At 35.7% G+C, this 27,389-nt stretch overlaps 3 protein-coding genes across 6 annotated transcripts; 2 read left to right on the top strand and 1 right to left on the bottom strand.

Moving 5' to 3' along the window:
• The first annotated feature begins 137 nt into the window (after positions 1-137).
• LOC108211434 (acid phosphatase 1) lies at positions 138-2,893 on the top strand. The gene is made up of 3 exons (XM_017383037.2): positions 138-727; positions 1,239-1,448; positions 2,520-2,893. The coding sequence occupies exons 1-3, from the start codon at positions 306-308 to the stop codon at positions 2,695-2,697; spliced, it is 810 nt and encodes a 269-aa protein (XP_017238526.1). The 5' UTR covers positions 138-305; the 3' UTR covers positions 2,698-2,893.
• A 2,580-nt stretch (positions 2,894-5,473) lies between these two features.
• LOC108214178 (DNA mismatch repair protein MSH5) lies at positions 5,474-18,717 on the top strand. Of its 3 annotated transcripts, none has more exons than XM_064088918.1 (35): positions 5,474-5,662; positions 6,658-6,711; positions 7,379-7,410; positions 7,583-7,677; positions 7,870-7,965; positions 8,042-8,114; positions 8,899-8,962; positions 9,447-9,598; positions 9,711-9,812; positions 9,894-9,921; positions 10,009-10,040; positions 10,129-10,186; positions 10,447-10,533; positions 10,696-10,752; positions 11,502-11,603; positions 11,715-11,759; positions 12,058-12,135; positions 12,210-12,260; positions 12,371-12,452; positions 12,598-12,671; positions 12,765-12,864; positions 13,499-13,595; positions 13,678-13,767; positions 13,888-13,952; positions 14,061-14,120; positions 14,520-14,595; positions 14,702-14,788; positions 14,923-14,984; positions 15,107-15,168; positions 15,837-15,890; positions 16,660-16,745; positions 17,108-17,139; positions 17,222-17,245; positions 18,123-18,238; positions 18,324-18,717. In XM_064088918.1, exons 2-35 carry the CDS (start codon positions 6,676-6,678, stop codon positions 18,408-18,410), a joined length of 2,442 nt encoding a protein of 813 aa, XP_063944988.1. In that variant the 5' UTR covers positions 5,474-5,662; positions 6,658-6,675; the 3' UTR covers positions 18,411-18,717. The 3 variants fall into 3 exon arrangements, with proteins under 3 accessions (XP_063944988.1, XP_063944987.1, XP_063944989.1); XM_064088917.1 differs by having other exon boundaries at positions 13,885-13,952; XM_064088919.1 differs by having other exon boundaries at positions 5,475-5,662; positions 7,885-7,965.
• A 322-nt stretch (positions 18,718-19,039) lies between these two features.
• Positions 19,040-22,693, bottom strand: LOC108214177 (U-box domain-containing protein 35). 2 transcript variants are annotated; one of them, XM_017386009.2, is made up of 9 exons: positions 22,459-22,693; positions 22,219-22,346; positions 22,020-22,141; positions 21,632-21,822; positions 21,200-21,522; positions 21,012-21,113; positions 20,430-20,858; positions 19,605-20,357; positions 19,040-19,393 (listed from the first exon to the last, which is right to left on the bottom strand). In XM_017386009.2, the coding sequence occupies exons 1-9, from the start codon at positions 22,676-22,678 to the stop codon at positions 19,211-19,213; spliced, it is 2,451 nt and encodes an 816-aa protein (XP_017241498.1). In that variant the 5' UTR covers positions 22,679-22,693; the 3' UTR covers positions 19,040-19,210. The 2 variants fall into 2 exon arrangements, with proteins under 2 accessions (XP_017241498.1, XP_063944986.1); XM_064088916.1 differs by having other exon boundaries at positions 22,219-22,340.
• Positions 22,694-27,389: the final 4,696 nt, after the last annotated feature.

The following is a 27,389-nucleotide window of genomic DNA, read 5'->3' as shown; positions in this document are numbered from 1 at the left end:
CGATTGGATAACACAGTTCCCAACACGTATTTCGATAAAGCTCCTTATTGGCTAAGCAAACACGCGGTACCCTGTCCTTCTGTACATACACATTGGCAATACATACAAATACAACACACCTGTAGAGGCTGTAGTGAAAGTATACTTGACCATCTATTCAAGACAAGTTACAACAATTTCAAAAGTGTGCTATTTCCATCATCTTTCTCTCCATCAAACACCACCAAAACTCCTTTACTTTTTTCACTTTTCCTGTCCATTAATACAAGTATTATCCTGTACAAAGATCATCTCTTTTGTATTGCATGACCATGTATACTTCTCTTCGACTCTTGCTGTTTTCGTCTCTAATTTATGTATCCATCTGTCAAGAAACGTTCGACCCTCACACTCTTCCAAGGCCCTTGATTCTTGAAACCCATGTGAAAGAAACACCATTGTTATCATCAGCTGATGATGATGTTACTTTACATTGTACTAGCTGGAGATTTGCTGTGGAGTCTAATAATTTGAGCCCATGGAGAACTATTCCTCAAGAATGTGGAGATTATGTGAAGGATTATATGACTAAAAGGGGGTATGAAGTTGACCTTGAAAGGGTGGCTGATGAGGCTATTTTGTATGCTTCAAGTGTGGAATTGAGAGGGGATGGGAAGGATATTTGGGTGTTTGATGTGGATGAGACTTTGCTTTCTAATCTTCCTTACTATGCTGATCATGGTTATGGGTATATTTTTTTCCTATCTCTCTTGTTTACATTATTATTTACTTTTTTTTTTAATTCTGATTATGTTGTTCTGCTATTTTCACATGTTCATTGATGTAATGTGATCAAGGGCTTTTGATCTTATTAGATGATTGTTTTTTTTAGGGGTTTGGGGTTGGAATGTTTAGAAATGGGTTTTTTTTGACAATTTAATACGCCTTTAAATGAGTATATGTTCCAATACTTCTCAGAGTGAGCGAGAATCGAACCCGGATGTCTTAGAACATGTTAATTTTGTAAATAGTCGAGATTTAATTTAATTGAACCATGGGCATTTCATATTTGATATATCTAATGATTGCCAATGGACTAGTTGGATTGACGGATTATGAAAAATTGTAATTTTACTATAGGTGCGGACAATCCAGGAAGTTTTATTTATGTTGTTAAGGAATCTCAATTTTTTTTATGCAGCTGTTTATGTCTACATATATATATATATATTTATGTTGGTTGTAATGAAACTTTGCAGACTAGAGGTGTTTGATAGCGAGGCGTTTGACAAATGGGTGGACAATGGAATAGCACAGGCAATCAGGTCCAGCTTGAAGCTATATGAGGAAGTTGTAAAGTTTGGTTTTAAGGTTTTCTTGCTGACTGGACGCAGTGAAATGCGCCGAATGGTTACAGTTGAGAACCTGAATAGAAGCGGATTCCATGGTTGGGATGACCTCATATTGAGGTGAGTACATGAAAATTACTGTTTAGACATTTGCTCTAGTTCAAATATTGCATTATTGAATTCTTGGTATTTACATGTAGAATCAATGATTAGTGTTAGTTTGTCCTTGTTTCATATACTAATGTTGTGTTTGATTCGGGAGAATGTAATGGATGAAGTGAAAGGGAAACAATGAAGGTAGGATTTAGGAGGGAAGATTTGAGAAAAATAATCAAGGGAGTGCAAATGTTTTGTGATGAAATTTGGGTAAAAAATGATGGAGAATGGAGCATGCCTTCTCAGTTCGGGGGACTAAGTGATTAGAAATTGAGTATAGGAAGGGATCATAATTATAAACATTAACCCATGATGTAGTTCAAATTTCTTTCCATTCCCTAGTCTTATTAATATCAACCAAACACAACATCAGTGATGTCTGAGTTCCTTTAAGAAGTTGGAAACATAATGGTTATTTTAACCTAAATAAGATTCACCAGACATTTAACATGCTTATTATTCTATGTAATTGACGACATGAATCAATGATAGCTTCCACAGGGATGTCTTTCCACCTAAATTAGCTCCGTACCCTATATATGAAACCAGATTTGGAACTTATGAATCCTGTGCACGGCCAAAAACATATAGAAAACAGCATACCTGGGGACTAGGTTCTATATGCGGAAACACAGAATTAGATATCTGTTACTATCTGTGACAATGAGAAAATGGGTTAATATTTAATTATATATTAGCAGATAAATCTAAGCTATAAATGGAGTCATACACTGGTGTCTAAGTTCTGGTTTTTTGCTAAATGTCCAAGTTCTGTTTTAACAATACAAAACAACTTTTTGGTGCTAAAATAGAGCATATTTATATCTATGAGTCTATTCTAGCATTAAGTCTGGTTTTGTTTTAGATAGGAAGTTGGAAAGTCTAGTTAGTTTCCTAAAAAATTACAAGCAACTGAGTAGCAAGTGACAACATAATATTTAACTTTATCAAGTTAAATTGTTTTCAAGCTCTGAAATAAATTTTATTGTGTGTGGAAAAATTTACTAATGTTATAAGTTTTAAATGAACTTGTAGAGGTGCTGAGGACCAAAAGAAAACTGCAACACAATTCAAGTCTGAGAAGAGGCACAAAATGATTGAACAAGGCTATCGTATTCATGGGAACTCGGGAGATCAATGGAGTGACTTGCTAGGATCTGCAATGGCTGCTCGATCTTTCAAGCTGCCAAATCCTATGTATTATATTCCCTGATGAAAGTGGATCGCCTATTTTTTAGAATTCAAGTGTATATTATTGCAATGAAAGTGTATATTATTGCATTGATCATATATTCTTAGAAATTAGAATGAAATACTCATTAGTCACTGTTAAAAGTGTAACGGTGCATGTTCATAAACTCCACCTTTTTATATATGCACTCTTTAAATATGTAGTGCACCTTCCTTAATTTTCATGGTTTTATTTCAATTGAGACTTTGGTTTGATTGTTTCTTTTTTTTCCCTTCTCTGTTTGAAGTCCCTTCCCTGGAAAATTTTGACCAAGGCCTCCAAAGGAAGTTGGCTGGTCTGGCAAATTATAAACATTTCAAGATGTATCAGTTTAGACAAAACACCTTAGATACAATGGGATTTCAGAAGTCAGCAAAATTAAGCAGCTCTTACTATTGGGGGTTTATTTTTGTTTTGTTTTTTTAGTAGAAATATCTGCATAATCAAGGTATTCTACCATAACTCGGATAAGCACTAGGGGAGAGCGGATGCGGGTTCGGTGCGGTTTTCGGATAAAACCGCAACCGGAACCGCATCCCCTCGGTTTTAAGAATCGAAAACCTCAACCGCAACCTCATCCTCGGATTCGGTTTCGGTTCCAAAATCTCGGATTCGGTTTCTATCGGTTCGGTTTCGGTTATAAAACCGCATGAAAAAAAGAAAAAAAGAATTATTATACATGAGTAATTAAAACTTAACTAAAAATTATGCTTCCATCCAAAATTTACATAAATATTAATACAAATTTAATTCAGTTTGCTGTCTGATCACTAATGCATGTTGTTGCCAGCAATAGTCAGTACTTCCAAGGAATAAAATGCACAATCACAAGCATAACAATAAGACATGCAACAATCAACAGAAACATGCAAAGGCAACTAAAGATCTTCGGGTTTTAATTATAAGACACAGAATAATGAAGACACACAAAGTTCCGTGATTAATATATAAAACTTGTACTAGGAATGTCTAAACTTAGGTGGTTTGGCAGGCAAATATAAGTCGACTTCTACTTCATTTTTTTATTTTAAGCAAAAAACACTTATTTTAATCTCATCCAAACGGCCTTTAAATTTTGCCATCAGCAAGCTTGAGGAATGCAATAATGTGTAACACCAACAGGAACGGGCAAATGAAACAATCAGTATTGTAAGCAAATCAAATAACCAGGACTATAAATATTATATAAATAAATATTTATATAATAAGCTCAATATAAACTATAAATATTATATAAATATTATAATTATTTTAAAAATCGGATCGGTTCGGTTTTTTTCGGATCGGTTCCTAGCTATAACCGGAACCGAATAATCGGTTTCGGGTTCGGTTTTTAAATTTTCGGTTTCGGTTTCGGTTCGGTTTTATACGGATCGGTTTATAGTGATTTTTAGCGGTTTCGGTTTCGGTTTCGGATTTATTCGGTTTTTTGCTCACCCCTAATAAGCACTCATAGTTTATCGGATTTCAGTAATGTGATTCTTGTAGAATGTTTAATTTATTGGTAAAAATGCCTAAACATGGAATCGTAAGATGGGAGTCTGCTTCTGCAAAGAAAATATTTTTACATTGGTTCACGATTAAAATGGAAGTTTGGTAAAGAGCTTATCCTCTGTCGTCCCACGTCCTGGGTTCGACCCTGGCTCACCCCAAGAGTTTCGTAGAATAGATACTCATTTGTAAGGCTATAAGTCATATTTGTAAAAAAAAAAATGGAAGTTGACTTAGTCTGCAGTAAAGGAAATATTCTTATTAGTCCACGATGGATGGTGTGGGTTCCTCATGAAAAATTATTTTAAATATTTTTAAAATTTTTTCCTCATATCCCATGCTTAGTAATATTTATTCCCATACTTTTCCCAACCAAACAACTCTATCTCCTACAAATTCATAGAAAATCAAAATTTTTATAGACATATATCAAATAAATTCTTAAAACATTCTACCTCAGCAGCCACGTCATTTTTTTACAAAATTTTGTACTATCCAATTTTGTGGATATAGCGCTACTTAAATATATATAATAGGGTGTCCCAAATTCTGCACTTTTTTTATTATAATTAATTTTAATTAAATAATTTATGTGCATACAGAAATTTATAATTACTACGTGAGTGAAGTCGATTTTTTGTTGGGGAAAAAATCTACGCAAGTAAGGCAGTGGCAAACATGACACAAACCCGACCCGAACCCGTAACTCGATTTACTGAGACAAAACCCGAAAGTGACCCAAAAATCACCCGATTAACACGAAATGGACCCGAAATGACCCGAAAGTAGAATTTCTTTTCTAATAACTTCAATTTTCAATTTTATTTAATTTTAAGTGATTTTAACTTGACCTGAAATCGACACGATTGCTGACACAAACACGTACCATTACCCGAAATTGACACTGTCAGGGTCCTGTAATACTCCCTCCGTCCCGGTGATTTATATACAAATGGTTTGGACACGGAGACCAAGAAAAAGTGTAAAAAGTGAGTAAAGTTAGAGGAAAAATGGGTGAAGTGGTGGGACCCATTTATATTTAATGATAGATTTGAGATAGTGGAGGAAAGTAGTGGGTGTAATAGTGTTTATATTATTATAGAATGAAGATAGTGGAGGAATGTAGTAGGTGTAATAGTGTTTTATATTATTAAAAATTACTATTTTTGGAATGTATAGAAATGATGGGACGACCCAAAAAGGAAACTGTATAGAATTGACTGGGACGGAGGGAGTAAGTTTTTTGAACGGTACGGAAGTCGTTGTTTAGAACAATTTTTGTGCCTCGCGTCTTTTCTACATAAAGCTAACCCGGGAAAGTCCGATCAACAGCTTCTTCAACTTCAAAACACACACTCTCGGAACAGTAAATTCTGTAACTCTTTCTTCTACTCGATCTCGATCGCAATTGCAATCGAATCGCATAGTTCTTTTCTCCGCGAGATTAACCTGCCAGGTCTTCCCAATCTTCACTGTTTTTTATGTTCATAACGTTCTATATATCTTCAATTCATTTTACTTAATTTCACTGCGCACTCTACATGTTTGTTATTTTAGTTCTTATAGCTCTAGTGTTTACTTACCTTTATTGATTTTGCACAACCTACTGCTTATAATTAATTTTAACTCAATGTTGTGACGCTTATATTATGTTGACGAGAGGAATCGTGGCCTGCAATCAGACGCTTGGAGCTGTTTGATGTACTGATGTGCGAAACCTGTACACGTCTTTTGATTTCGTGTTTGCGGATTTAATTTGTATCTGGTAGTGAGAGAGCGTGAGCTTTATACCAGGATATATCGTTTTGTTCACGGTTAATTAACATTGATTTAGGGTAATTTCTCCGAGCAGCTAATGTTTAGATGGAAGAAAACAGTTTACTGTATGCTGCTACGTTTGGCAACTTTTTATTTCCTTGTTGATTTATGTCTAGACTTTTAAATTGCTTTTGTTGTATGTTAGTAAGAGCCTAATCAGATGACAACAACATATTGCACGTTTGTCATGTATTATGCCTTGTGTTATGATTTACATTCAATTGGTAGCCCAGGATGTTTAAGAAATTTCTGTGTAGCACCTGATTGTTATTCTTGAAACTCATCTAGTATTTGAGTTAACTCTTAGTTTCTGCTATATGATTGATGGAAATCAGAGTCTAGCTTCAAATACCAGTAGATTTGAAATTTATTTAGAATAACTGCAGGGGCACATTTCATAAACTTTATTAAACAAGAAAGAAACATTCTCCATGGCGCCAGACCACTTAAGTGTTTTCTATTAATGGAATTCTGAGTTTCAACAACAGGGCGCTAGACAAATTTTGTTTTATCAATCTAAGTTGGTGCGTAAATTAGATATCCACACAACTGGTAGCTGGGTAAGAATATAGTGTGTTTGTACTCCCACAAACATGATGAAACAATTTTGGCTGTATTTTATTTGTATGACAGGAATTAGGAGCATCAGATATGGAGGAAGTCGACGAAACATCAACCACAAGTCAGGTAACATGTTGAATCATCTCAATTTATGTCACATGTGGGCATTATATTCTTTCACTAATGTTAATTATGTGGTTGCATTGCATAAGCATCACTTTTTTGAGTTTTTCTGTTTTATTTTCATAATCTTTAATCACACTCAAAATTTTTCCTGTACATACTTGGTGAGATTTTCAGCCATATTTTGCTTGTGTGGTTGATCAGAACCTAGATGACTCTGAAGCTTAGAAACAAAATGCAATTTAATGATTGGTCATCAATACAATCTCTTTTCATAAACCTAGAAACCTATTTCATATATATATGTGTGTGTGTGTGTGTGTGTGTGTGTGTGTATTCAATGAAATTTGCTGAATCTAGAAAGTAATTACCAGAGATAGGTGGTTGATATTGATCTGCTTACTATCATAACATATGTGAATTAATTACCCTGAAAGTTGATTTCATTATATAACTACAAAGTATACTTGATAAGATGATTCAGGGAGACTACACAAGTGTGCTGTGCCATTGCAATCAGCCAATCATCAAAATCTCAAGCAATTTATTACTTTGTAGTAATTGCTACATAACATCTACACTGTATTCCCTATACATGAATAGTATAGTTTTAACATGTTTATTGCTATCAGTGTAATAATTCATATCTTGTCTGTGACCGACAATACAGGTTTATATGGCGTGCATTGTGCATGGCCATAGGTAAGCAAATTCTTTGACCGTTTTGTAAAATAGTTCCTATGATTATTGTTTGTCTTAGTATGATAGTTTGCCTATAAATGTGTTTATTACTGTAACTACTCTTTTATTCCTTAATTTTTCAGTATAGCATCTTCCCTGTATAATATATATAACTAACAAAGCATTTCACCAGAGTTGGAGTTTCTTATTATGATTCTAGTATCCGCCACCTTTACGTTACAGACTTCTGGGAAGATGGGAGCTCTGACTTTTCTCTACTTGATATAGGTAGGAGATTAATTGGTCATATATTTATCCCAATCCAGGTTCTGCTGTCTACTGCTTATAAAGTAGAAATGAAGAAGTTAAAATCATCCCTATGATATTATATGCATAACTGTTAATATGATAAAGCAGAATTTGTTGTGACATGTTTCTTTAGCATGCTACTTTCTGTAATTCTATCTTCTTAACTTCTAGCCGACTCTACCTCAGTTAAATACCAAGCAAAACCTCAAGTGATTTATACAAGCACTAAAAGTGAAGAAGGCTTTTTGGCTGCTTTGCAGCAAAATGGTATGCCCATCTGTTCTTTCCTTGTACTACTTTTGTCTTGGTTTTCTGTTCAATTTTAGAAGTAACTATGATACAGATGGAACTAGTGAGGCTCCTACTGTAAAGCTTATGAAAAGTTCAATATTCAGTTACGAGCAAGCATGGCACAGGTTTACTCCTCCATAAGATCTTGTACTTGCGTTTCAATATCGTCTTTAGTTGCTCGTCCTAGTGTTGCATGAATTCATTTTATATTTATATCATTTGTCGGGTCTGATAGTCTTTGTGTTTTCACATTTTTCGAATATATGGCTTTTTAAGTATCCAATCTTATTAGACCTTGTCTCTCCGCTTTATCACCTTCTTATGTTGTTGTGATTCCGAATGTTATATCTATTTTTTCACCTTCTTTAAATAAGAAACATCCCAAACTGTTTCATAGCAGTCCCCAGTCGTGGTTGCTAAGAACAGATAATAAGGGATCAAGATATATGCTTCAATACATGATGGCTTTTATTAAATGCAAGCTTTTCATTGAAAAAAACGACATTATATGGATGATTTGCAAGAGATACTAACTAAGCTTAGCTTCCGTAATTCGTAACTTTTGACTTAGCAAGATTTACCCTTCGATCTACATTGACAGTGAGGTACTAGGCGGGATGATGATGTAGACATATACTGAATATATGTCAAGAGTGTGACAACTTCGTAAATCTCATAAAATAGATAAGTTTATATAGGCTCTTTGCTTCCTAGCATATTGTTATTAGCAGTCAATGCATAGGGTTGTTATTATTATGCTTAGATATTATTACTTCACATGAAAAATATAAGCATTCTTTGTTGTACAGTCACAAAAATTGTAATTATTATAGTATATTTTTATATAGTTTAAATCCATTTATAAACTTCTTCTTTTTTCATTCTAATTTCTCTCGTTATATTGTGTAGGCTGATATACCTTCGAGTTATGGGAATGGAAGAGGGACTAAATATAAAAGAGAGAGTTTGTGTTGTAAGTTCAACATATACATGCTTTCTTAAATGTTGATGTAGACTTGTGAGTTCAAAACTAAGTAAATATAGTGATGTTGGCAAAAAAAAAATATAGTGATGTTTTGCATTTGTTAATATAAAGACAGTCATGTCGAGTAACTCGTGCCTGAAGCATATTCATTTCAAATTGTCATCTTTCTATGTTTCTGCCCTTTATGTCTGACGTGTGCACACACATGCCTCTCATGATGCTTGAACCCTCAAACTACTGTTACCAACGGAAGAGGGGTATCTATGATTGGACACATTGAGGTGCATTGATCGTAAAGCAAACTTCCGTGTTTACACTTGACGTAGTTGAAATCAGTAGATTCGTTTTGCATCTAACTTTTCCTCTCATGAAAATGCTGATTGAAGACATATAACCTGTTTCCTGTACTCGGCTCATTCTGTACACACTCTTGTTAACGTAAGCCACTATACTCTCCTTCCGCAATATGTAGCTGAGCTCAATGATGGACGTTGGAAGTGAGATTCAAGTTCGTGCAAGTGGAGGTCTTCTTGCCATATTAGAGAATGAAAGGATAGTAGATACCCTTGAACAACAGGAAGGGGGTGTATCAATTACAATTGATTCTATTGCTGAGATATCACTGTATAGTTCTAATTTTTTTTTGGTCCAAGATAAATTAATTTTTATTAAATTTACTCTAGGTAATAATTACAAATTCTTTTTGTTTATCTAATTATGTGTTACGCAATTACAGGAACAACTTTCTCAAAATTGATTCAGCAGCTCATGAGGCACTACAAATATTTCAAATAGACAAACATCCAAGCCATATGGGCATCGGTAGAGCTAAAGAAGGGTATATGATTATCATTCTCAGATTCTTTTTATCATTGATGATTTGAATATCGTTTTTGTTACTAAATGCGTCTCTGTGCAGGTTCTCTGTGTTTGGTATGATGAATAAGGTATACACACTCCATTTAAGTTCCAGTACTTCGATACTATAATATTCTAATGTAACTGTATTTTTGATTGTTTGTGTGTTTTGTTAGTGTGTAACGCCATTGGGAAGACGCCTTTTGAAGTAAGTTTATTTCTACATCTATGTGTTTTTACCTTTAATCTATTCTATGCATAAGACCCTTGGCTAATTTTTACTTGCTTTGCATTAGGAACTGGTTCCTGAGGCCTATACTTGATCTTGATAATCTGAACAATCGTCTCAATGTTGTATCCTTTCAGTTCAGTGTTACATTTTTTATATTGTGCTTACCCTTGATCAATGTCGATTGATCAGTAAGAGGATAATTAACTAGAAGCAAGTTACACTCGGAGATTGTTAGATGTGTGTGGCTGAGTTCTTAATGCTTACAGTTTTTTTATGCAAGTGCTCTGTTCTGTTTAACTGAACTAAATAATACGTTATTACAAGCATGTCAATTTTTACTAATATACTTTGTAGTGATGATGTCTTTAACTGATGAACCCGGATATCATTCTTCCTTTTGTCGGAAGAATTATCGTCTTCTTTGCGCGAAACGCTGAAGTCAGTTAAGGATGTTCCCCACATATTGAAGGTGCTCTTCCCCATATCCTGTTGATCTTCAAGTACTAATGGGACATCGACTTCCATTCAATCCAATTAATTTATCTTTTTCTATGTGTTAAACTCAATACTCGATAGAAATATAACTAATGGCCACACTATTCATCCTCTTCTTTTGTTATTCTTGTGGCAGAAATTTAATTCTCCAAGCTCTATATGTACAAGTAGTGACTGGGCATGTTTGTTAAAGGTAAAGTTTTATACTTATGCCATCTTCTCTCTCTCAATTTTTTTGAATCAGAATGGGGGACATCTGAAAGGCTGATGCATGCTTCACTCTTACAAAACTATCATTGTTTATGAGGAAAAATGTCACTTTAAAGAATTTCCTGGCAGTAAAATCGAGTTTACCATGTTTTTCTTAGATTAGTAGTCTCTAACTTTTGAGGTTGTTAAATGATATCATCTATCTCTCCACACACACACAAATTTGTTTCTTAATTTTCTGTTTAGTGATTTTGTTTCTGTGGGCTGGGACATGTCTGGACCAGTAAGCATGTAATTTAATGTTCACCCCAGAATTTAAAAACTGAAAGTTGTGCATACAATTAAATTTCTGCAGCTGTAAGGTTTTCTTCTGTTTGGTTTAACACCAATCCTTTTTTTTTTTGTTGTAAGTTTGTAACCCGAATATGCATGACGAGTTATGGAAATTAATTATGTCGTTAGTTCAAATTAATAGTGTGTTAATGCGGAACTAAACCTTGAGCTTTCCCGTTGGCAATAATTGTATTGGAAATTCATGAGAACTTGCCATAATATGATTACAGCCTTGCAGTTGCAGGATATATTGCTCTTTTTTTTCTTTCATTTTCTAAGGTAATGCTCACATCTGTATGAATGTATTCACAATCACACATACATTTCGTATTAAAATGATGACATAATTGTGCATTATTTACAGAATTTCTCTAAGTTGTCTATTTACTTGTTTTCTAGAGCATTTGTTCTCTCTTGCACATCAACAAGATATTTGAAGTAAGAACATCTGAAACTCTGCACGAGCAAGTGAGTTTGTTAGACTTGGACATTCTTGAAAAGGTACCTTATCATAGGATTAACTGCAATACCTACACGGTTGTATATTTTTCAGAATTTCTTCAAACCTCATGAAAATACAAGCCTAACGGGACTCTTTTAAGTTTATGACAGGTGGGTTCTTCCATATCTGGGGATCTGGCTTATGTCTATGAATTGGTTAGGTTCCTTCTATAAATCATATATCTTTTGGTGTGGCGAAAATAGTTAGACAAATCATAAGAAAGACTTACCAAATTGAAGTGATGAAAAGTTCAAAAAAGATTTCATGGGACTTACAGTCACAGTGTTTCACTTTGTTTTGTCCTCCATTACACGAACTATTGACTCTTATCTTTTGCTATTTTACCAGATGAGCGAATTTTTTTAAAGAAAGCTGCTCCTAGTTCATGACAGTATCTTTCTGCTAAACTTGCTCTGCAAGAAATTTTTGAGTTTATATTTGTTGCATGTGCAGGTAATCGGAGTTATTGATGTAAATAGAAGTAAAGACAAAGGCTACGAGACAATAATAAAAGATGGTTTTTGTGATGAGGTAAAAGCTGATAGTACGTATACTGGCTCCTTTATCTGTTAATTAGCTGATCATTCTTTATTCTGCTTATGTAGTTGGATGAGATGCGACAAATTTATGAAGAATTGCCAGAATTTCTGGAGGAGGTTTTGTGACTTTTTGCCTCGCCAGTCTAGTATATCATTACATTATGAATAGTATCTGAAAATGCTGCAACTGATTGTACAAATTAAATAGCTGTTTTAATTTCTTATAGGTTTCAGCACTGGAACTTTCACGACTTCCTCATAATCATGTGCAGAAGCATCGTCCTTGCATTTTCTATATACACCAGATAGGTTAATTTTTATATCTTCATATATATTATTCAAAGGAACTTTAGCTGAACGTTACGTTTCAGTTTAAGATTATATATTCTCTTACTGTCAAGCAATAAAATATTTTTTAATCTTTTTATAGCCAAATTTGCTTCTTTATGTATAGGATATTTGATGTGCATATACGAGGAGAAGCTCTCTGACACCATGCTGGAGAAACTTCAAGACTATGAATTTGCTGCAAGTCTCACTGCCATTATGCACTGGTTTTTATCAGTTATATATTTAAATTTATTTGATTAATAGAATGTAAAATCTTGTCATGTTCTGCAGTTCTCTAATGAAGATGGCGATTCTACATCCTTTTTTTATCACACTGCGAAGACAAGAGAGTTAGACACTCTTCTGGGAGATGTATATCACAAAATTCTCGGTATGGTGTGAGAAATTCGAAACACCTTATTTTCAATTTTCGAGTTTATTTAACTGTGAATATAAGCATTTATTAAGTCCTCCTAACACCTTAAGGACTTAGAACCTAGAAGAGATGCCAGATTGCTAACTCGACATGGTATGAGAGCTCTTCTGACCCAGGGTTCTCGTGTTCAAATCCTGAGAATTATGACATTTTTAATAAAAATTGGACACTAAGATTGATATACTCTAGTCCCAAGGTTGGGCTTCCTAGTGAGGGGTGTATATATCCAAATTATAATTTTAAGCTTTCCTTCTAAACCCTTAAGATCTTAGAAGAGTTGGTAACACGATACTTACTCATTATCTTCGAATTATCGGCTGATTATGTAGGTCGCCAATGTTAATTTCCTCAAAGGTTTAACAAAACGTTTACTAGATAAATCACTGTGATCATCATGGCTAGGGTCTACACTGTCTGACAAATAAATGATTAAATTTGTAATCACATACATCTTTCATTAATCTAGTAGCCGGAGAATAATTAAACATGTAATCACATACGTCTTTTGTTAATCTTAGCAAGAGACAAATTTGTAAACTTTTCTGTAAGATAATCATTTTTTTTTTGCATAAACTCACCTTTTCTGAAGACATGGAGAGGGCTATTACAAGAGATTTAGTATCACGTCTGCAGCTGTTTTCTCAAGATCTGCTTAAGGCTGTGAAATTTTCAGCTGAACTTGATTGGTAAGTATAATCTTTTTGACTGGCAGCTTCAAATGGTGCTTGTTTTCAGCATGCCTGACTGCTTTTTTATTATCATCTTCAGTTTTTTGGCTTTAGCACTCGTTGCTCGTCAAAACAATTACGTTCGGCCCATTTTGACTTCAGAATCTTTGCTTGATGTACGAAATGGAAGGTCAGTATATTATATCTGAAATTTTATTTTTTAAGACTATTGATCAATGTTGACCTTTCAAAGGTTATCCGTTATAGTAGAGAAGAATATTTAAACAAGTAATTTTTTTTCTGGAAGCAGGCATGTTTTGCAGGAGATGACTGTTGACACATTCATTCCCAATGATACAAAAATTTTAGATCAAGGTTTTTCAGATTTGACTATCCACAGGGTTCTGTTTGTTAATTTTAAGTTTGGAAAGCCCTCGAGTGTCCTATTCCCGTCTATTGTTTTTATTGGAGTCCTGTTTTCAGGGAGGATCAACATCATCACAGGCCCCAATTATTCAGGAAAAAGTATTTACATAAAGCAGGAAAGTTGTACTCTGTTTTAACATTTGTTTTTAGAAAAAGTTGGGGTTTTTTTTTGGTTGATGAAAAATTGGTGTGTAACTTTTTAGCATCTTAAATTATGCTTATATTCCACATACAAGCTTGTAATTTGTTCAGAGATATAGCATGTAGAGGAAAGGCTTGCTAAAATGAATTTAATTAGAAGGCAAATAATGAGAACACTCTTTAATCGCGATTTCTAAATTAAAATATTTTGTTCAATGGGAAGCAAGCATGTGACTGCAAAGGTGTGTATATATGTATATATTGCTGAGAAAAATATTTGGTATTAAATTATTCGATTATACATTTCTGAAATTTTGTTATGGTTCTGTTATTTGTTAGAATTTTATATTAATTTTTTGCTTTGGTTCTTTCAGGTAGCTTTAATAGTTTTCCTTTCCCACATTGGGAGCTTTGTTCCAGCTGATGCAGCGACTGTGGGTTTGACTGATAGGTTGACCTTTATTTTTCAAAATTATGCAATATGCCATGAGTTATTTGAGTTATACCTTAGGTTTTCCCATGACAACACTCTTTAATCACAATTTTTTAAATTATAGAATATTTTGTTCAATGGGAAGCAAGCATATGACTGCTGAACAGTCAACATTCATGATTGATCTCCGTCAAGTGGGATTGATGCTAAGGTATTTCATATAGACCTAAAGTCTTACCACTGTACATTTCTAGAAAGTTATTCTATACAATTTTTTGGTTATTTATTTATTATTCTTTCTGGTAAAACATTGTATTGGTCTTTATTGATGTTGAAAATATGTAGGCATGCAACTTCTAAATCTTTATGTCTGTTGGATGAGTTTGGCAAAGGTACTCTTACTGAAGGTCAGTTATCAAACTATCCATGGTTTTGTTTGCTCATATACATATATACATACATATGTGTGTGTGCACGCGTGTGTAATATTTACTGAATTGGAGACCATGAGGTACATTTTTTCTTTTAGATGGCGTTGGTCTTCTTGGTGGAACTATAAATCATTTTATCTCAATGTACGACCCTCCAAAGGTACAACATCCATTCCTCGGTTTACAACGGTACTACCTCAGGAGTGTACTCTCAGTCTAATGATGGTTTGCATTTTTTGTGTACTCTTGATAATGATTCCATTCTGATATTTAGTTTTTTTTTTGCATGTTCACACTTTTTAATCTACCAATTGAGCATCTAGTACAATATTGCTTATAGCTCCTAATGGATCTGGGCTTGCGATGTGCCTACCCTTTGATATCTTAGCTTAGCTGCTAGTGTTTCTTCAAAGTCAATCATGTTCTCAGCTCTTTACTCTAAGTTGTGTATTGTGAGGTTATGGTTTCTCTAAATAGAGTGATTCATAAAACTTATATTTTTTTTACTGACTGTTAACATTTCATTGAGATTAATATCACACATTATGATAGTGATCAGTCCTATAATATTCATTATACATCTTGCTGTAACACAGATAATGATCTACCATGACATTATCTGGAATGCTCTTAATATTAGTCTTGCCGCTCTTATCTTATACACAATAAATCTGTGCACTAATTTGAGAAATTCTCTTAAATGTGGACTACAATATGCAAGTATCATTTCTTGTTTTATCATTTCCCCATAGTATCAGAGCCTTTGTCATGACATCTTAAGGTGCTGCTATTTTCCTTTTCCAGTGACCTGTCCTTACTTCATTTTAGGTTCTGGTTTGCACTCACTTGACAGAAATATTTGATGAAGGATGCTTACTTGAGGTACACTACTTAATTGCTATTCTAAATACTTATATATGTCCAGTGTTGTTAATACATCTAGAACAAGTCATGTTGCAAATAAAGTGGGATCAACTCCTTTCCATAGGGAAGGTGTTGAATTGATTTGACTAACATTCATTCCTTAACTCCACCCTAATGCCCATTCAAAAACGTTCCAATTATTAGGCACCAAAGATTAATTAATTTTTTGAGCTTTAGATGCTATAGCATGACATCAGCACCATAGCATTATGGTTGGTGACGTCAACATTACGATTTCAAGCTTAGGAAGCAAGTTTTGTAGGTCTATACAAAGAGGCAGTGCATCTTCTCATTTATGTATATATGATAATAATGTTCTTCCCTTTCGACTTTTAATATACCACTGCCCCTTTTTATTGTGTCCTTTCTATAGCTAATTTCTGCTATAAATCGGCAATGTTTATAAATGTGATAATTATAAGAAAAACATTCATGTTTTATTGATTTCCTTAACTTTAGAGGTCTGTCACCTTGATGCAATGTAATGGCCATGATGATGGCGAACTTCTCAATTTAAGCTCAAAGTTGCTTCTTTTATCAGTCTTGATTTACAAATCACTAAAAGAAGTTCTTAAGTATAAATGATAAAAAACAATATAACAGTTGCAACTTACAAAATCAGGGTGAAATTGATAATAATGTGATATAAATGATATATGCTACATGTAAGCATGTATAAGTTTGCCACTTCGATACACTTATACTTGCATATTTTGAATGTCCCCAGTCAGATAAAGTCAAATGCCACACCATGAGTGTGCTAAGACCTGACAAGAACTGCACAGACATTGAAGATATTGTATTTTTGTACAGGTATGCTTGCACTTTAGTATCTTGTTAATTTTGTGATGATCTCTTTGTTGCACAAAAAGATGGGTCCCATTTGCAGAAAAAGACTATGGCACAAAGTTCCATTAACTAATGACAGTAGTAGAAGACACAATGCTTCTACGTTGTCTTACCATTGTATGTGCAATATTCTTCCACTATGACAGACTTTACACACATTTGTTTGAGATTAATATACAAGTCAAGATTTGCTGTAATCTGTATCCTTATTGTTTCTAACTTATAATCAAAGGAATGTGCACAGATCTGTATTAGTTTGTTTAGTTCAGAACATTTGAATCAGGCTCAGCGATTTCACAACTCACATATTTTTTATCAACGAGCAGGCTTATTCCTGGACGTGCACTTCTAAGCTATGGTCAGTATACAAGCTAGATTATTATTAAGATTTGCGTGCAGTATATCTTCCTGATTATACTAAATTTAAACGTTCATTTCAGGTCTACATTGTGCACTACTTGCTGGTATGTGTGTATTATGGCTGTCCGCGAATATTATACTTGCATATGCTTTCTCTAAATTTTACTTATTTTAGTTACTGTATCTGTTCTTACTGATATGACAAATGCTATAGATTTAAACTCTAAAGTGATATATTTGGCATGCATTGATACTGCTCCCTCGAGCTATGACCAGTAATTTGCTGATCTTTCTTTAAAATAAATATAATATGAAATCAGATTCATGAAAACTTCAACTGATAAAATATTTTGTTTGCAATTAACTACTTTATTAGTATGACCACCAGTGTTGTGTAATGGCAGGAATATAGGTATATTCTAATGTCACTTGAAGAAAATAGATGCGTGAGAGTGTAAGCCAGGGTTTATTGTAATTGGTTAAAGGGAAACTCTGAAAACTAGTTATACTAATTTTATAGAATCATAGATGCAGTAAATGGCCCATTTGCTTGTATCAGACTTTTTGTCTTTTGTAGGGTTGTAACATTGATGTTTTATGAAGTGTTTGATTTAGGCTTTTTTTACTTTCATGAGTATATATTCCCAGATTTTATTATACCTAAAATACTTCACTTGGTGAAATAGCGGGGCTGTTATACTTTCCTTATTCTACCCACAGAGAAAAACATGTTTTATCACCCCCTGTGCATGTAATATTGTGAATCCAGTCTACTTGCTTAAATTCCACAGAGAACCTTAAATGTTTGTTTCTTTTACTTTGTTTTTATATTTGAGTGTTAAAAGACCATCACATGACTTGGTTAAGTATAAAAATTACTTATAATGCACATGTAAGAAACACTGTAAAAGTCTTGAGATACTGTTGAAAGTGTTTATTTTGTGAAATTGACCACCCTTCCGATACTATTATCTTTTGTAGGTATACCAGAGGATGTTATCAGGAGGGCTGCATATGTTTTGGATGCTACTGGACATGATAGACATATTGAGCGGCTATCCTGTGACAACATATCCACACAAGATCAGCAATATAAGGTGATGCGTTTAATACGTTACTCCTGAGTAAATGTAGGCTTTCTCTAGGTGCGATAATATAATCACTGACATAAATCTGTTGCAGGATTCTGCTGATAAGATGTTGGCTTTTGATGCTCTCCATGGTGATTTAAGTCTGTTCTTTCAAGATGTATTTCCAACTACCTCTTGAATGATTAAAGCATACCCATTTTTTCTGGGGAAGTTGAAACCTCAAAATATAAGCAAAAGCTCAAGAAGCTAGAAGAATTGGGATAGGTAACCAGGTTTTGAGTTACTAGTGGGTTATTTTTATGACAATGCAATGGGATATAACATCATCCTAAATAGTGTTGAAGCCAATTTCTGTATACTGGGGGTAGATCGTGTCTAGTTATATGAATGTATAGTGTTTTTTTTCTTTGTAAATTTTAGACCGAGTTCGAGAATTTTCGTCAAGGAGTATTGAATGCCATACCCCTTCTCAAGTTGTTCATTTACCTTTAAGTCTACGTAGTCCTGATAATGAGGATCAATGAGACTAGATTGCTACAGTATTTTTTGGTATCAGCTCATGGCACTTGGGATAGCTTTAGGGGGCGTTTGGTTGATGGTTAATGAGCCCGGTTAACGGGAATCGGAACCTAATACTCATACATTGTGTTTGGATTAGTAAAATTTTTGCTTGGAATGGGAACCTCATTCCCTCTTGAAGGGTAAATCAATACCTCCACACCCCTTGGGTTACCATTTCCCATACCCTCCATTCCCATACCTCCCATTCCTCATTCCCATTCCCACCAATCATCCAAACACCCAATGTTAAAACTAGAATTCAAATCAGAGTAGCATTCATAAAGATACGATCAGATTTTGGAGCTAATTGTTTGCCGCCTGATAATTACAATCATCAGGTGCACGTTATTTCAACTGTTAGAAATTTATTTTCACAACTGAGACACCATATACAAGCACGCATGGAAAATTAACATTCTATTGTTTTCCTTCCTTCCACTCTAGCAGTGCAGAAAGAATTGTATAATTTGGTATGAGGCTCTTATCCGACAAGGGTAAATTTGTCATCGGTGATTTATCATTCTCCTCGCACCACTTCGCTATTGCCTTGCGGTCGTAAGTGTACCCATCAGCAGCGACATGAGGATCATCCATCACTTCCTACATGAAGGAAAGCTTAAATAAACACGTGTACGTATATATGATCAAGCAGCATTGTCTACTTGTAAGAACATAACCAAGTAAAGAACTATCATTTTTTTTCCATTATTCCCGGCAGTTCTACATATCTTTATCATCTTATTTTCTTAACATATCATTTTTGCAGATATGAATGGAACGGGGTAGAAAAGCTAAACATCAACAAGCATACCTTGAGTATGGGGCATATAAAGTGGTTAGGAGGAAATTTCTGACCAGTTGACACCGAATCTCGAGCCTGATCAGCAATGTCTTTTAATCTCTCCAGCACAGGAAGAACTATATCCTTCAAATCTGGCCTGTCTCTGCGACGAAGTTCGGCACAACTCAGTCCCAGCAGAGCTAGTTCTTTTGTCTCTTTTATTGGCCAATCACCAGCCTCTGGATCCAGCACCTCTGTAAAGTTACCATCATCGATAGCTGTTTCCACTAGATGAGTTAATGCAATGGCCGGTTTTGCTGTCAGCAACTGCAGTATAACCATCCCGAAAGCATATACATCAGATTTTGGAGATATCAGTCCCGTCCTTTGATACTCTGGGTCTATATAGGAAAGGGTTCCCACAGGACCTGTGTCTAGATAAGTAGTCGATAGAGAATTAGAGTCGAGCTGACGCATTGTTGACAGACCAAGATCACCTATCTTGCTTACAAGATTGTGATCAAGCAATATGTTTGCTGGTTTCAAGTCACGATGGATAACTTGCTTTGGCTTTGCATTATGAAGGAACACAAGTGCTGAAGCTACTTCCCAAGCAATACGATACCTCTCAAACCATGGGATTGAAGGAGTGCTGTCTTTCCGGAACAATCTGTCATCCAAGCTCCCATTCTCCATATACTCGTAAACAAGGCATCCATGATCAATACATGCACCAAGAAGAATTAGCAAGTGTGGATGACGAACTTTGCTAAGGATCTCCACCTGAAAATCAGGTAAAAAAATGACACAAATGGCATATACTCTAGCTCATTATTAATTGTGGAACTCCTGTACCTCCTGCAGGAATTCTTTGGTCCGATGAACCTCCTGAGAGTGGAGAACTTTAACAGCAGCCATCGTATGATGCAAACTGCCTTTGTAGACAGAACCATACGATCCCATGCCAATTCTAAGATCTTCTGAAAATGATGAGGTGGCAGATACAATTTCTTCCCATGTGAATGTTTGGTATTGCTGTACAGATCCAGCTAGAGCATATTCGAGCTTTTCTTTCTCCCTTGTCTCACGCAAGGCTCTAGCTTCTGCTTCTTTTCTTTCTGAAACTTCTCTTTCAGCACATTGATTAACATAATCAGCTTCTGTTTTAGCAGCTCTGTATTTCTCTTTTTCTTGTTTTGCTAATACTCTCGCTTCCTCCTCCTTATTCATCATCTCCTTCAACTTGACTGCTTCCTCCATTCGTCTTCTATTAAGATCATTTATCTGACAAAAAGCATAATGGTAAGCATGCATCTCTACCGGACAGCACATACAAATTTTTGGATGATAGGAGATCTCATCAGGACGTCGTAAATGAAACATTATACTGCAACATGAAAATCATACTTTCTTAGAAGCAGGAGCAACACAGTTTACCTTCCGAGAAGCATCCGTTGTCTCACTTTGAGCTATCGCATACATTTCCTTCATATGCCTCAGCTCAACTTTCAGTTTTTCCAACTCAAAGTTAACATTGACCTGCACGAAAAGTAGAACTACTGTTAATTAATCATCAAAATTTGTAACTCTGCCTATATATGGATAATTTCTTTATCATGATATACCTGGTTCTCTGATGAGTACTCTGTAGCTGGTGCACTCGATGTTGAAGTTCGCTCAGATGTCCATTGATCGCAGTCTGTATCCAAGTTTCTGTTACTAGAAACTTCTGCATAACCAAGGTCTTCATTGCTGGGATAAGCAGTCCCAAATTTACTCGTTTTCTCAATATCTGGATACAAGATTCTTGAGTGGTCATAACTAACTGACTTGGCTTTTGTATAATGAAATGTTTGATTTATAGTTGAAAGTGCTTGACACCGCTGTATTGGCAGTGAAGGAGGTCGAAAGTAAGAGTGTGTAACAACTGAGTCTGCCTCCGTCCATTCTGTAAATGGGAAAAGAATTATGTGTCTACTACCTTAACCTGCAACGACTGCACGTCTGCATAGTCATCTGAGATTGAGAAGCAGCATTGCATAAAAGAAGCATCTAACCTGCTTGCGAGCTGAAACTATAACCTGAGGAACTGCTGGTAGAACAACTTGTAGCACTTATGTCCTCCTTCATAATTTTCTTTGTCACTGTATCTGATGGGCGGACAGATGAAAGTTTCCCTCTTGAAACTGCATATACCGTGCAAAAGCTTGGGGTGCTTTCAGAAATTCTAGAGCACAATTTCCTTCCCCTAAGTTTTCAAGAGAATTTTGGTATTACTTGAAGTGTTTCATGCAAAGGCTTACTTATTGTTGTATCAGAAAAGATATAAGATGCTCTGCAGAGAATTTCTGGAAAAAAATTGACATGTATTTCTTTCAATTGCAACAGATAACAAAGGGCAAAGGCTAAATTATTCACCACTGATAGTAGTTGTGAAGTTCATACCTCAGGAACATGCCACGAGATGAGGCTCCGATGACAAGCCTTTTAATGCTACATCTGGTTACCTCATCCGCTATCGCATTCACAACATCATCTGATTCAATCTGTGAAACCTCTACCTGTACCTGCAAGTGGAAGATTATAAGGTGAGCCTCTTCATCATCTAGCTACGTGACATTTTCAAAACCTCTTGACCCCAGACCTTTCTTTGAGCACACATCTTCTTGTAAGGAATCAGTTTTTCATCAGTTTGCCACTCCACTTCCCTCATGTAAGTAGCCCCTACATCATCGCGCACTTGTGACAGAGGAATGAAATTTCCCACTGCAGCTAGAGCAGGTACACTATCAAACCCCGCGGTATAACATGATATTAAGTCTATTTTTATGCTCATCTCCCATCAATTTCCAACAAACAAAACGAAAAACAAACTGAAACTTACTTGACGTGGGAACTGTTGTTAACTTAGGGCGGATATGTAACAACTTGAACAACACATTATCCTCATGAACAAATTTCTCCAGTGCCCACTGAACTATGCACTTACCATTCGAACTTCCATTGACAGCTATAGCAACAACACAAGGGTGCAGCACAACAAGGCCTTCAATCAGCTCATTATCCTTCATTTCTAAGCCGCTTCTCTTGTACACGTCCTTCATTCCGGGTATGGATAAAAAATTCGGGTTTGGATTTGGATACTATTGTGCTTCACATGAATGCCTTAACACAACAATGGCTATAAACAAAAGGATTTACAGAGAAGAATAAAAAGAAACTTCCAACTAATTTCACACCTTGACAAGAATTATAATCAAAATATAGCAAATTGTGAGGCCATAGAGCAACAAAACACTTGAAGAACGTTCTTTAAAGGAGATTGCAAACAGTTAAAATATATAAATACCAGTTGATGAAAATTATTGTGAAACGACCCTTAAAGAAGATGAAGAAAACCCATCAAAATTTACCAGAAATCTTGAAATCCAATGAAAATTGTGGCACAATTTATAGTAAAAAAATGAAGAGAACATAAAAGCGTGAAGCTGCTGCTGCTTAATGGTCTAACCCTCAAGGCACTTCTTGTTGTTAAAATTGACAGCAGCATTGTGCATGTATGTATATTTGGATTCTTATATATCATTATTATTATCATCTTGTTCACACATATACTACAGCTGGCACACAGCTGGCAACAGCTGGCAACTAACTCCAGCTGGCAAGTAACTCCCGCCAAAAAGTTAGTTGGTGTAACAAACTTTTCTCAGCCACTACTTGTAGTATAAGTTCTCATTCTGATAGATTCTTGAATACACTAGATAGTTCTATACACTTTTACCTCTCTGTAGACAATATACTCACAATGTGAGAGTAATGTGAATATCAAGTTCTTTCTGTGTGATTTCATTCTGCAATGTTGAACTAGTATTTGTGAAGTCAATTCTGTACTTCTGACATGGTATCAGAGCCTTGAAGACGATCAAATCTTGCTGAATCTCGTTGTTTTGTACTGAATCGCGATCGCACTGCTCTCCTTGTTCACGATTGGAGTCTGTTGATTCGATCTTTCTTGATTGAATTGTGTTGTGTGATCTTCGATTTCCAGGTTTCTTCGTATCTCTTGCTGTTTTGTTTTTTTCGCTTCAAGATCTGTTTTCATGGCTACCTCTGCATCATATGCGTCTGCTACGATAGGACCTATTGCTACACTTGACTGTAATCATCCGTATTTCTTGCATCCATCGGATAATCCTGGTATGCTAGTCACTACTGAAACTTTGACTGAGAGTAACTATAATCAATGGCATCGATCTATGGAAATTGCTTTATCATCGAAATTGAAATTCGGTTTTGTTGATGGATCTTATGTCAAGCCTGCTGCTACATCGAATTTACATGTTCATTGGTTGCGTTGTAACAATATGGTTACATCCTGGTTGTTGAATACTGTTTCTCCTGAAATTAGGAGCAGTATTGTGTATATGCAATCTGCCAGAGAAATTTGGCTAGATCTTGCAACTAGATATGCTCAGAGCAATGTTCCGAAAGTGTTTAATCTTAGGAAAGATATTTCTCACTTGGCTCAGTCGTCTCTGTCGATTTCAGCGTATTTCACTAAATTTCGCACTATTAATGATGAATTGGAGTGTGTGAAAACTAAGACTCGGTGTGTTTGCAATCTATGCACGTGTCATGTTAATACAAAGTTGAATGAGGAAGATGAGTCTGTGCAACTGTCACAATTTCTAATGGGACTTAATGAGTCGTTTACTACCATCAGAGGCCAAATCCTCTTGATGAAACCTTTGCCAAACATAAGTCAATGTTATGCGATGCTTCTGCAAGAGGAAGCTCAGAGGGAGTCTAATTCTGGTGGTTTGATTACTGAAAATCTTGCTATGTCTGTTACCACACAAAACTTTAATCACAAAGTACAGATTAAGTCTAACACTGGAAGGAAGCCTTCAGATAGCTCATTGATTTGTGACTACTGTCACATGACAGGACATTTGAGAGATAAATGCTATTGCATTCATGGTTATCCCTCTTGGCACAAGTTATTTGGTAAACCAAAACCAAAGCCTAAAGTTCAGAGTACCAGAAACTCAGTTGTGGCTAATGTTACTCAGGCTCAGCCTCCTGTTGTGTCTAATCAGTTGCCTTCTTGTGTTGATTTGCTAAGCACAGGTACACAGAATCTGACTAATAGTCAGTGTCAGCAGTTGATTCACATGTTACAGCAGACTATGCATAGCAACTCTACTGGAGAAGCTACTTCTCATTCAGCCAATACTGTACAAATGGCAGGTAATGCTGTTTTATCTGCAAAGCATTCTGTTAGTCAAGTTTACACAGTGCAAACTGAGTTATCTCAGTGTAAATGGATCATTGATACGGGTGCTACAGATCATATTACACCGTTTCTATTCTTGCTACAAGATGTTCAACAGTGTAATGCTACTTTGGAATTGCCAAATGGGGCTACTGCATCCATTACTCATGTTGGGAATTTGTTATTAAACAATCAAATTCTTCTGACAAATGTTCTTTGTGTTCCTTCTTTTGCATACAATCTGCTTTCTATCTCAAAGCTGCTCCAAGATACTACTTATCAGGTTACTTTCTTGGCTGATACATGTTATCTACAGGACCATTCCTGGAAGAGAGCTCTCGAACTTGGTAAGGAAGTGAATGGTCTGTACATGTTAACTGATGTCAACACCACACAATCAGTAAGCACATCCTCGCCAGTACCAAGTCAGGTGGCAACATTTAATGCTCAAGCTGTAGGAACAGATGTTTGGCATGCTAGGATGGGGCATATTCCAGCCGAGTTAGTTCAATTGTTGCCTATTCACTGTAAACACAAGGTGTTGAATGACTGTGATAGCTGTCAATTTGCTAAACAAGCTAGGCTTAGTTTTCCTCAAAGTATACATCGAAGTGACAAGCTGTTTGATTTAGTACATGCAGATTTATGGGGACCGTATCGTTTTAAAACACATGGCAATTGTTCTATGTTTTTAACACTTGTTGATGATAAATCCAGAGCCACTTGGGTTTATTTACTGTCTGATAAGTCGGTTGTTGGTAGCTTGCTTCAAGCTTTTTTTGAGCTTATTCATACTCAGTTTGGTACTACCATTAAAGTACTTCGAACAGATAATGGGTCTGAATTTGTGAATAAAGCAGTTAAACTTCAACTACAACAGCTGGGTGTTATACATCAGACCAGTTGTGTATATACACCACAACAAAATGGTCTGGTAGAAAGGAAACATCGTCAGATTCTCAACTGTGCGCGTGCACTCAGGTTTCATGCAGGGTTACCAATAGTATTCTGGGGGGACTGTGTATTAACCGCTGTGTATCTGATTAATAGAACACCCTCCAGACTACTGGACAATAAGTGTCCATATCAGATTTTGTTTAATAGCATGCCTGATTACAGTACTCTGAGAATCTTTGGGTCACTATGTTATGCAACAAAGGTCCCACAACCAGCTGATAAGTTTGAAGCAAGAGCTATTAAAGGAGTTTTCTTAGGATACCCCTATGGCAAGAAAGGTTACAATGTTCTTGATCTAGAGACTAGACAGATCACTATATCAAGAGATGTTAAATTTGTGGAAAATATTTTTCCCTTCAAAGATATTAAAGCTCAGTCACCTCATCAACTGTTTCCACCGTCATCTGTGTATGTTGATGATGACCCCCTTGATAACTTGAGTTTTTCAACTCAACCTACAGAGGCTAGGGAGTCTACTTGTGACAATGAAGCCACGACAAGTCAGTCTGCTACTGATGAGTCACCTGTTGTTCCAGTTCGACCTGTTCGACAAAGAACAGTTCCAACCAAATTCCAAGACTATACAGGTTTACCAACTGCTTTGTGTAATGCAGTTACTGCTGCACAACCTGTACTGCCCTCTGGTTCTACACCAGAAATTGTTGAGCCACAAAATTATAAACAAGCACTCAAAACACCAGAATGGTGTACTGCTATGGGTGTGGAATTGGCTGCCTTGGAAGCAAATGAAACATGGGAGATAGTTCCGTTACCAGCTCATAAAACAGAAGTTGGATGTCGCTGGATATACAAAATTAAGTACTTACCTGATGGCAAAGTAGAACGTTACAAAGCCCGATTGGTTGCAAAGGGTTTCACTCAAACTGAAAATATGGATTATTTTGAAACGTTTGCCCCTGTTGCGAAAATGACTTCGTTTCGAGTCTTACTCGCACTAGCAGCAATGCATAACTGGGATGTTTCTCAGCTTGATGTTACAAATGCATTTTTGCATGGATTATTGGATGAAGAGGTGTATATGACATGTCCTCCTGGATACAATATTCCTGACCATATTCTCAAAAAATATCCAAATCAAAAGTTAGTGTGCAGGCTTCTCAAATCGTTGTATGGTCTCAAACAGGCTCCACGTCAATGGTTTATTGCTCTAGCTGCAGCTTTGGTCTCTTTTGGATTCACACAAACTGTAAGTGATCCTAGTCTGTTCACTTTCTTTCATGAGGATGTGTTTGTTTATCTTTTGGTCTACGTGGATGATATGGTAATCACTGGTAATAGCACTGCTGTGATGAATCAAGTCAAGGATTTTCTGGGTACACATTTTAAAATTAAAGATCTAGGTGCCTTGGATTATTTTCTGGGTCTTCAAATTACTAGAACTGTTGATGGTATTTTCTTGAATCAGCAGAAGTATGTGCATGATTTGGTACAAGAGTTCATAAGTCCCACAGCCAAAATGTCACTTATTCCAATGGATCAAAATCATGAGCTTCTACAGGAACCTACCAGTCCAGTTCTCACAAACTTCACCAGTTATAGACGTCTGGTAGGAAAACTGATTT

This window comes from Daucus carota, chromosome 3 (genome assembly GCF_001625215.2).
Source record: "Daucus carota subsp. sativus chromosome 3, DH1 v3.0, whole genome shotgun sequence".
Taxonomy (NCBI): domain Eukaryota; kingdom Viridiplantae; phylum Streptophyta; class Magnoliopsida; order Apiales; family Apiaceae; genus Daucus; species Daucus carota.
This window is presented reverse-complemented; position numbering and strand designations above follow the sequence as displayed.

Coding starts and splice junctions, on each gene's coding strand:
- LOC108211434 (XM_017383037.2), top strand. CDS start 306: ATGACCATGTATACTTCTCTTCGACTCTTGCTGTTTTCGTCTCTAATT. Junction 728..1,238: donor TATGCTGATCATGGTTATGG/GTATATTTTTTT, acceptor GAAACTTTGCAG/ACTAGAGGTGTTTGATAGCG. Junction 1,449..2,519: donor TGGGATGACCTCATATTGAG/GTGAGTACATGA, acceptor ATGAACTTGTAG/AGGTGCTGAGGACCAAAAGA.
- LOC108214178 (XM_064088917.1), top strand. CDS start 6,676: ATGGAGGAAGTCGACGAAACATCAACCACAAGTCAG. Junction 9,922..10,008: donor TGTTTGGTATGATGAATAAG/GTATACACACTC, acceptor GTGTTTTGTTAG/TGTGTAACGCCATTGGGAAG. Junction 14,121..14,519: donor AAGTATTTACATAAAGCAGG/AAAGTTGTACTC, acceptor GGTTCTTTCAGG/TAGCTTTAATAGTTTTCCTT.
- LOC108214177 (XM_017386009.2), bottom strand. CDS start 22,678: ATGAAGGACGTGTACAAGAGAAGCGGCTTAGAAATGAAGGATAATGAG. Junction 21,823..22,019: donor TCTCGTGGCATGTTCCTGAG/GTATGAACTTCA, acceptor TTGAAAACTTAG/GGGAAGGAAATTGTGCTCTA. Junction 20,358..20,429: donor CCAAAGAATTCCTGCAGGAG/GTACAGGAGTTC, acceptor CCTGATTTTCAG/GTGGAGATCCTTAGCAAAGT.